Below are 9,876 nucleotides of genomic sequence, written 5' to 3' on the forward strand. Positions count from 1 at the left end.
ATTCAGGAGGAGCAGGCACCTGGTGGGTAGCGACCGACCGCTCAGGAAGACAGGGTTTCTGTCCGTGCTGTTGTCCGTCCTGTGGCTGAATTCGCTACAAATAAACCCACAAGCAAATGGATGGGTACGTAGTATTCTAGGACCAAAAGCTTTTGCCATGGCAACACTGAAGTGCTTCACGTGTATTTAATCCAAAATGAGGCTTGTTCCAGTCCTGATGAAAGTAAGGCTCAGAGGAAGGTGACTGGCTCCAAGGCTCTCGGCTCTGACCAGACAGGAGGCGCCGGGGCTTGGGCCCCGTGTTGCCCTGGAGTCCAGGGGCTGCTTCGGAGCAAGACAATCCTCAGCAAGACACCTGCCCCTTCTTCGTCCTAATGGCAACTCCTGGAGGGCTCTTTGAGTGGCAGAGGAGCGAGGGAAGTTGCTCATCATCAATCCAATGAAACTACACAAAGAGCAGAGGCCGCGTCTGTCCTCAGGGTCTTACACGAGTGTCGGTGATTGCAAGGCTGCTCAGAGGAGGGGTGAGTAAGCACGCTTCTGGGTGTTGTTCATAATATTTATTTTGGAAAAATATTTTAAAAAGGAATTTCTTCATTAACAAAACAGTAAAAAACTCAAATAACATTTGCACAATATTCCATAAATACATTTATATACAAAAAAATATAGTCACATTGACCCGAAGTGCCTTTGTACATATTTACCAAAAATTTAAATTATAAAAAATGAACATCACAAAATACTCAAGCTTTACAGATATCATGAAAAATATTTTTACAAGTCCAAAAAATAACGCACATTTTTTTCCACCTAGAAAAACACATTTTAGTATCAAAAAGGACAATAAAGGCAGTGTTTGTGATTCTAATTCAAGAGAAGACTGGCTCATAAGAATCCAAAATATACACTTCAGGCAGTGCGTGCTTTTTACGTAGTGATCAAGTCCATTCATTTAAATATATATTTTTTTAAAAGCAACTGTCCATAGTGCAATGGAAACGTCCTAGAGGCAGAGCAGCGGCCGCGGGCGCGCCCGCCACCCTCGGCAGGAAGAGGACCTGGCTTCCAGCAGCAGTCAGGAGCACGTCCGCTCCTCCCAGCAGCATCATCGGGGCTGACACCTCGGAAGTTCCTTGTTCTGCAGATACGGAACTTGCCCCGTCACCTCTACGTCACACCTAGAGGGCCCAGGAGACAGGGGAGGTTAGCGCAGGCTGGAGGCCCAGTTCTGGCTCCCTGGCTGCAGGCGGGCCCTGCAAGCCCGCTCTGACCTCAGTGGCGATGACACACTCGTCCTGCTCCTCGGATATGACATACACCGACTGGTACTTTGTGTCTTTTGAAGCGGAGTACACAGAGTCTGGCCTTTTTCTTTCAGACGCTTCTCCGCTAGAGGGAAAATGAAAGAGCCACAGTCAGCAGATGAAAACATTTTTGAACAGGAAAATGACCAGAGCTTGGAGGAACACACCCAGCTGGCCCCCCTGCCCAGCCTGTCCTGCCCATCCCTCGGGTGTCAGGGCACCCGCTCCAGCTGGCCCTCCTCCCTGGCCTGCCCTGCCCATCCCTCAGGTGTCAGGGCACCCGCTCCAGCTGGCCCCCCTGCCCGGCCTGCCCTGCCCATCCCTCGGGTGTTGGGCCACCCTCCCCAGCTGGACCCCCTGCCTAGCCTGTCCTGCCCATCCCTCGGGTGTCAGGGCACCCGCTCCAGCTGGCCCTCCTCCCTGGCCTGCCCTGCCCATCCCTCAGGTGTCAGGGCACCCTCTCCAGCTGGCCCCCTGCCCAGCTGGCCTCCCCACGTGCCCCCTCCAGGCCGAAGTACTTACCCTCTGAGTGTCGGGGTGCCCTTCTCCTCCCCCACAGAGCCCTGGGGCTGGCACTTGGCATCGCGTTTGCCGTGGGGCTCCACCGTGGCTGAGGCACCCTTGAGGCCCTGCAGCAGGTTGTAGCCCACGGCGGGGTCTCGAGCCTTGAGGCCATTTTTCTCTGCGCCGGGCTCCGCGTGGAAGTCTGCCTTCTTGTTGGTGTTCTTGATCTGCGTGGCCCCAATGACGCTGACAGAGATGTCCTTCTCCCGCTGGCGGTTGGCCAGATTGTTCATGGTCTCCGTCTCCCCCCGGCTGGGGTCTGCGGGGGGCCGGCGCTTCTGCAGCCTCAGCCGCGCACAGACCACCGTGGCGGCGCAGCCCAGCAGCAGCGTGAGAACCAGCACCACACCCGCCCCGACGGCCACCCAGGGGAACGGGCCGGCCTGGCCCTCCACGTACTTCTCTGTGAGGTCCACCACCACAGGGCCCGGGGGCGGCTCAGGGAGCAGGAACTGGCAGTTGGGGCCCCCGTAGCCTCGGGCGCACTCACACAGGTAGCGGAAGGCCCGCTCGTGGCAGGTGGCCCCGTTGTGGCAGGGCGCGTGCTCACACCTGCTGACCGGGGCACTGCAGTTCCTGCCTGTGTACCCGGGGGGGCAGGTGCAGGAGTACTCGTTCACGCCGTCCCGGCAGGTGCCCCCGTGGGCGCACGGGGAGGAGGCGCAGTCGTCCACGTTGTCGTCACAGCGCCTCCCGGAGAAGCCAGCCTGGCAGCGGCAGACGTAAGCGTCACCGAGGTCCACGCACTGCGCACCTGGGACACAGACATGGCGGCAGCTCGTCACCCGGGGGCAGCCTGCAGCAGCTGCGGCCCTGCCACCAGCCGCTCACCAGAGCAGAGACTCAGGGCAGGCAGACAGAGGCCAGTGCCAAGACAACACGCGCCACGTGCCGGCCCACGGCAGCGGTGGGCAGGGGGCGGGGTTCTGGTCAAAACCTGCAAATTACATAAAAAATACAGGCTGACACCTCCTGACATGCACCGAGCAAAGCGCTTTGCCTGCACTGCTGAGTTCATCTTCACAGCAAGCCAGCAGAGGACCCAGTTCGCGGATGAGGAAACCAAGGCTTAAGGAGGATGATGCACTTGCCGTGGTTTCAGTCAGTGAAGAGCGAGAATTGAAACAGAAAGAAAGAGAGAAGAAGAAAGGCAGGAGGGGCTAGGGGTGGGTCCTTGTCCTTCCAGAGCAGGTCTGCTAGCCCTCCCTGTTTCTAAAGATGAAGCATCCGATGCTCTGTTGGTTCGATGGCTGGAAACAAACTGGAGAGAGAGCTTGGCCCCAGGGCTGCCCATGGAGCACACGGAGAGCAAGGTGAGGTGACTCTTCTCTTGTCCATGGCCATGTCCAGCGCAGAAGCACCCAAGATGGTCTGGACTGTCTGGGCCCAGCTTCCCCGCCCGTGGGTTTCCGTGGGGCATCCCGCCCACTTGTGGAGACCACGCAGCCTCACCAGCCAGCTCTGCTTGGAGACCAGGCGCAGTTGGGCTGGCCCCCAAACATGCAGCGGCTGGGCTGTCATGAGGGCGGGCCCACGGACACTGGGGTCTCAAGCACCTGCGGAGCTGCAGGACTGCAAGAGAGTCACTGCATCTCCGCCTGAGCAGGTCCTGCAGGGAAGGAACATTCTTGCCTGCCTTTCCAGCTCCCTGGGTGTTTCCAGACTCAAGGATAAGACTTCTGTGAAGTTTCTCATCGTTCAGACAAAAGGGCTTCTGAGACTCAAGGCAGCTCGCAGTGATGAACTCAGCTTGAAACTAAACCCACATGCTTCTCATCAATGTAGACCCCCCAGACAAGGTCTCAGGTGGGTCAGGCGGCCCCCTTACCATTGGAACAAGGTGAGGAACTGCAGGAATCCATCTTCTTCTCACAGTTAAAGCCAGAGAAGCCCCCAGGGCAGCGGCAGGTGTAGCCTCCCTCCGGGTTGTCGGAGCACCGGCCTCCATTGAAGCAGGGGCCATCGGCACACACCATGGCACTCAGCTCGCAGACCCTGCCATAGAAGCCAGGTGGGCAGGTACAGGAGTAGCTGTTCTCAAGGTCCTGAGTAACGGAGAAGACGAAGAAAGCTTTCCTAGTCACTCCCAAGGACCCACACAGTCTGCCTGAGACCAGGGCTCCCGGCTCACACAGTCAGCTGCAAACCAGGGCTCCCGGCTCAGTGGGAGAGCCCGCGGCGGCTGGACTAACCGTGCAGCTCCCTCCGTTCCTGCAAGGCCCGGCGCTGCACTCGTCCACCTCCGTCTCACAGTTGGCCCCCGTGTAGCCAGGTCGGCACGAGCATGTGTAGCTCCCTTGGCCCGTGTTGGTGCAGGTGGCCCCGTTCCTGCAGGGCTTATGGTGCGTGCAGTAGTTGAGGTCTGCGAGGGTGGAGACGGGGAGAGGAGGAGAGATGCAGGAGACGTTCTCGCCTGTGACCGAGCCCAGGCAGGCAGGCTGCGGGGGCAGAAGCTTACCCTGGTTGCAGAAAAGGCCCCCCCAGCCTTCCTGGCAGTTGCATTGCCAGGGCTGCTGGCAGGTGCCATGGAGACAGCCCGGGTACCGAATGCACTGGTCGCAGTACCGGCCCTGCCAGCCCACTCTGCACCTTAGGAGAGAGGATGGTCAGTGGACGCTGCTGCTGGGTTCACTGCAACACCTTCCCTGAGCACAAGGCGTCACCTCCAACAGCATTAGCGCTGCTGGTCCTCTCGAGGCTTGGGCGGCCCTCGGGATCTTTAAACCCCAAGGACAGCTCTGTCCTGCCTCAGAGGATCTGACTCGGCATGAGGGTCAACCAGGGCAGTATCTCTAGGTGATTCTAACCTACTGAACACTCTTCTTTTCTCTGCCAATTCTTTTAAAATCTCATCTGTAAGTTCCACAGCCACTGAGTAACTTAGGTGAATGAGTGCTGCTGCTGCTGCTAAGTCGCTTCAGTCATGTCCGACTCTGTGCGACCCCATAGACGGAAGCCCACCAGGCTCCTCTGTCCCTGGGATTTTCCAGGCAAGAACACTGGAGTGGGTTGCCATTTCCTTCTCCAATGCATGAAAGTGAAAAGCGAAAGTGAAGTCGCTCAGCCATGTCCGACTCTTCTCGACCCCATGGACTGCAGCCTACCAGGCTCCTCCGTCCATGGGATTTTCCAGGCAAGAGCACTGGAGTGGGGTGCCATTGCCTCTCTGCAGGTGAATGACTACCTTGATCCAAAAACTGTCCAGGCATATATTAAGTAGAAACACCAGAAAAACAGCTCCCCTAACCCACAAACAGCTAATCTTGCCTGAGTTTTTTAAAGGATCATCTAGAGACACTTTGCTAATACACCAGGTGTAAAAGGACAACAAGAAAAAGAAAGAAAAATGCAACTTTTGCAAACTTACTTGCATTCCCCTGGCTTGTCACAAAATCCGTGCTGCTCGTCGCACCCTGGCAAACAGAGGGCTGCAGGAGGAAAAGGCACAGGGTCAAGCCCACCAGAGTGCTTCCAGCGTGAGGGAGCTATGAGCTGTGCCCAGCGAGCCAGCGAGCCCGCCGGCCCTGGCACCGGACTTCACTCAGCGAGAGGAGCATTCTTCTTAACACAGCAGCTCAAGCACAAAAGAGCACGGAAGCCCCCACCCCCACAGGCCCCTTTTCTTCTGAGAGAGGGTCAGAAGTCCTTCCCCTCCTCCTCCCCCACTTCCCAATTCTATGCACAAAGCTCCACCTCTTAATACCCAGAAAGTGTGTGTGTAGATAAGGGTGGACAGCTGGTATGCAGAGTACCAGGGCAAGACAGCTGCTCTATTGTCTGTTCTCTCCCAGCAGCTGCCCCAGTGCAACAATACCGGCCACCCCCCACACCCCATGCCCCCATCCCTCACACACACCCCTAGCATGTACACACACACACACACACACAAACACGCATGCACACACGTGCACCCTTTCCGCCAATGGGAACAGGCGTGCATCCCAGCCGCCTATCCCCAGAGAGATCTAATCGATGGCACGCGCGAGCTGGGGGCAGGGAGAGACTCCAGTGTTTGAATAAGAAGAAAAAAGTTTAAGTTTATGGCTACCCCACGGCGAAGGAGAGGGCGGGGAGCCAGGAGGGAGGCAGCAGGCAAGCCTGAGGTCCCGGAGGGGGGGGCCTGGAGGCTGAGGCTCCGGGCTGGCTTCCTTCTCCTGGCGAGGAGACTCATTAACGAGCAGCCCCACAAGTTTTCAGGACAACAGAGCCAGCTCGGGCCAAGGCGAGCTCAAAGGAGCCGCAAGCTGAGCGGGCTCAGCAACCATGACGCTGGAGGCAGGGCCAAATCAGAACTGAGAAAGTGCACCTCCCAGCGAGAGGCTCTACCCTACAGGAGAAGGTTCCTGGGCTCTGGGCAGGAGGAAGGTGCCCTGGGGCTTCTGGGGAGACCTAGAGTGGGGGGCGGGGGCAGTGAGGCACCTGGGGTCCAGCTGAACTAGGCCCAGGAGTCCCACAGCCCTCCCACAGCCTGCACCTGTGAGAACACGGAGCTGTGGGCAGGCAGGGCCGGAGTCACTCGTGTGAAGGTACTCCTTCCCGGGCAGGGTGCTCTGTGAACATCCCACAACAGGGCAAGCGGCCCCTCCCCAGGCAGAGCTGGCAGACCCACGTCCCCCACAATTGAGACTGTCACAAACAGTGGGTGTTCTTAAATACACTGGCTCTGCAGAGAGGCCGGGCACACCAACTCGAGAGAACGAAGCACTCTTCAATGAGACGCTGTCTCGCAAAGAGAACTCCTTTGGTAAAAGCACGCCCTGCACACAGCCTCCTCTCTGTTCCTCCCTTCCTTCCTCCCTCCCTTCCCTTTGGCTTACTTCCTGACCCCTGGCCCTGTGTCCAAAATCCTCCCTGATTAAGAAAGGCAGCTTCCCATTGCGGAAGTTACAACGTCTGAGTCGACCCCAACCCGCCTCTGGCTGACTGTGAGGTCTGCGCTAATCTCTCTGGCTCCCAGGCCCAGTTTCCACCCCCCAGAACGTCTCCCTGGGGCTAAAATCACAGGATCCCAGCAGCCCAGAGAATACGCCCCCCTACTCAGGAGTGCAGGCCTGGGGGAGCAAGCTGAGGGCAGTGGCCTCCCTCCTCCAGACTCACGCTCTGTGCAGTACTGGCCCTTCCAGCCAGGGTTGCAGACTTTCTCCCCTCTCTCCCCGCAGGTGAAGTGGCCAAAGGCGTCATCTCGGGGGCGGCAGAAGACGGAGCAGCCTTCCCCAAAGTAGTGCTCATCACACACAAAGCGATAAGAGTACTTGAGGTCTGTGCGGCCGCTGCTGTGCAGGTCCTGGGACCACTCCTCGCCAACTGTCAGGTGCCTCTGCGTGGCCAGGCGGCTGATAAGTCTTTCTGGGTTCTCTGCAGAAAGAGGACGCCCTGCTGGTTCTGACCTAGAACCCCGAGGCTTGGGAAATTGGGGAGAAGGAAAGGATGCCAGGCAGGGAGGCTGAACCCTTCTCCTGGACCTCCCAGAGGAACTGGCAGAATGAAAGGTGTAGACACTTGTTTCCAGGAAGATTTGAAGTCAAATACATACTAACTAGGGAAGCAGTTCACATAGTTCAGGAGTTTGGGGGGATTGTTTTTACCTGTTGCAAGGTCATCAGGAGAATCTGTGTGGAGAGCTTCAATGATCAGAGAGAAGGTTCCCTGGAGGAAGGACAGAAAGACAGAAGACAAACCAGAACTGTTTACAAAAGAATCAAAGGATTCCGGGCAACCCAGTGGCTGCAGATCCGTGGGCAGCGTGTCCTGGGGAGGGTCTGTGTACCTCTCTTGCCTGATTTCACTTTCCTTAAGCACATGGAACAACTTTCAAGAGTGGTTTCCTGACATGATTTTTCAGTCTGTTAATACAGGATATCGCGTTTGAAGAAAGAAAGAAGACCGAGGGCAGGCGGGGCTGGAGGGGCTTGTGTGCAGTCTTCTGGGGAAGGAGCCAGGGAGAGGCGCTGGGGGCTGCCAGGCAGCGAAGGCGACTGACAACCGACCGGTCCAGGAGGCGCGGAACTGGGACTCTCCCACGTGAAAGGGTCCTTTCAGCTCCGCGGCTCGGCGCGCAGACCGGACACGGAAATGTCCCGGGTCCTCGGCCTCTCCGCCTGACTCTACCCTGGCTGTCACCCCGCGCACCACCCCCTCGCCGCTGCCACCGGCTGTAAGTCATCCGGGCGTGGAGGTTGTGCCCCAGGGCCCCGCAGAGCGTGGCGCCCACCGGCCCGGGCCCCCCGCAACCCCCGCCCTGCGCCCCCGCCTCCCGGCCCGCCCCGCCCGCCCCGCTGCCGCAGGTGCGGAGCTCACCGGCCAGGTGAAGCCAAAGGGGAAGCGGATGGGGTTGCTGAAGGCGGGGTCCGCACCAGCGCCGTCCGGGAGGCTGAAGGAGTCGACGCCCAGCACCGGGGTGACGGCGCTGCCGTAGGTGCAGGGCGGCTCGGGGGACACGCTGGCCTGGTAGTGCTTGAGGCACACGCGGAAGAAGGTCCTGCAGGCGCACGGCGGCGGCCCCGCGCCCCCACGGCAGCAGTTGCGGTTCCCCAGCAGCCCCTTCTTGTTGACGAACTCCTGCAGCTTCAGCTCGAACACCCCGGAGCTCCAGACCTGCGGGCGAGCCGAGGGCGTGGGGCGCCTGGCGCGGGGAGCCCGCCCGGCCCAGTCCTGCCCTGGGCGCTGCCCCCCGCGCGGCCCGCTCCCTGGGGGCGCCCGGCTGACAGCCTACCCGACAGCGCGGCCCCGGGGGCCCCGTGTGGCAGCTTACCTGGCACAGCAGGGCCGAGAGTACGGCGAGGGCCAGGGCGCACCGCCCGCCCATGGTGCACCGCCCGCGGCGCTGGCTCTCCTCGCGTCCCCCCGCCTTGTCTTCCGAAGTCGTCAGGGGACGCTGGAGGAGGAGGAAGGTGTCCCCGGGAGCTCGGGCAGGAAAGCGCCGCCGCTCTGCCTTGGGCCGAGATAATCCGGACTTCTCTCCTGAAGGGTCCGGCTCGGGCTCTTTAGGAGGCCGAGGTTCCGTAGGTCTGCCTTGCGGTGGCGACAGCGGCCCCGGGGATGCGCGAGAGAAAACGGGGAGTCTCTCCGGAAAGACAGCTCCTGGAGCGGCAACTTTCGGTTTTCCCCTCGTTCTTCCAAAGCGCGAGTAGGTAGGGGTCGTCTGCTTCCTGGTTTTGTCTCAAGCTTGTTGGCAGGGGAAAAAAAAAGGAAAGAAAGAAAGAGGGGAGAGAAAACGTCCAGATATTCAGTCCGATTCCCAACGAGCTGCAGGGCTCCCCGCGAGTCCGTTTATCGAGCTGCGGTCTGGAAATCCACGCGCAAGGCGGTAATCCGGGGCCGTGGAGCAGGAGCGGCCCGGCCTGCTCACTCGGGGGCGGCGGTCCCGGGAGCGCCCTGGACCCGAGTCTTTCCCGGGGACCCAGCCAATGCCATTCAGGTCAACGCCCGGGGTCCCGGACCGGGTCGAGGCGGAAGCTGCGCGCCGGGCTGTGCGTCCAGTGCGGCGCCGGCCGGTGTTCCGCGGGCGCGAAGGGGCTCGGGCTCTCCCGGCGCCGCCGCCTTATATCCCGCTGGCCGCCCGCATGGCTAATGAGATGCAAATGAGCAGCCCCCCAATCTGGCGAGAGCTGTCACAAAGGAGCCACTTTTCCAAACCCTCCTCTCAATGGATCGCCAAATGGTCAGTGAGCTGTAAAATGTGCAACCCTCCTCCCCGCCCCCACCCTGCCCGCCCCCGGCCCTCCCCTGCCCCCGCCCCCAGCCCCCGCCGCCCGAAACGCGCTCATTTACATTCCTGCAAAACGTTCACCGCAAGAATCCCCTCTGTGCCCGAGGCGGGTGCTGCCGCCCGGGCTCCTCCGCGCTGCCCTCCGGCCGCAGGCCCGCAGAGGCCTTGGACGCGCGGGGGTGGCGCTGCGCCCCGGCCCGGCCGAGAGCCGCCGGGCGGGTGAGGCCGCGTCCGGCCTTGGGAACCCTCCGGTCGCCGCGGCGCCCGCCTCCGTCCCCTCTCCCGCCGCCGCCGGGT

The 9,876-nt window shown here is 60.2% G+C and overlaps 1 protein-coding gene across 1 annotated transcript; it reads right to left on the minus strand.

The window, feature by feature from the left end:
• Positions 1-555: 555 nt before the first annotated feature.
• Positions 556-9,552, minus strand: DLL1 (delta like canonical Notch ligand 1). Its single transcript, XM_055433456.2, has 11 exons — positions 8,623-9,552; positions 8,169-8,465; positions 7,457-7,517; positions 6,969-7,226; positions 5,239-5,299; positions 4,330-4,460; positions 4,064-4,233; positions 3,700-3,916; positions 1,830-2,625; positions 1,275-1,392; positions 556-1,181 (listed from the first exon to the last, which is right to left on the minus strand). Exons 1-11 carry the CDS (start codon positions 8,674-8,676, stop codon positions 1,176-1,178), a joined length of 2,169 nt encoding a protein of 722 aa, XP_055289431.2. The 5' UTR covers positions 8,677-9,552; the 3' UTR covers positions 556-1,175.
• Positions 9,553-9,876: the final 324 nt, after the last annotated feature.

This window comes from Moschus berezovskii, chromosome 10, assembly GCF_049115385.1.
Source record: "Moschus berezovskii isolate FMDL1 chromosome 10, NW_MosBer_1.0, whole genome shotgun sequence".
NCBI classification, from domain to species: Eukaryota; Metazoa; Chordata; class Mammalia; order Artiodactyla; family Moschidae; genus Moschus; species Moschus berezovskii.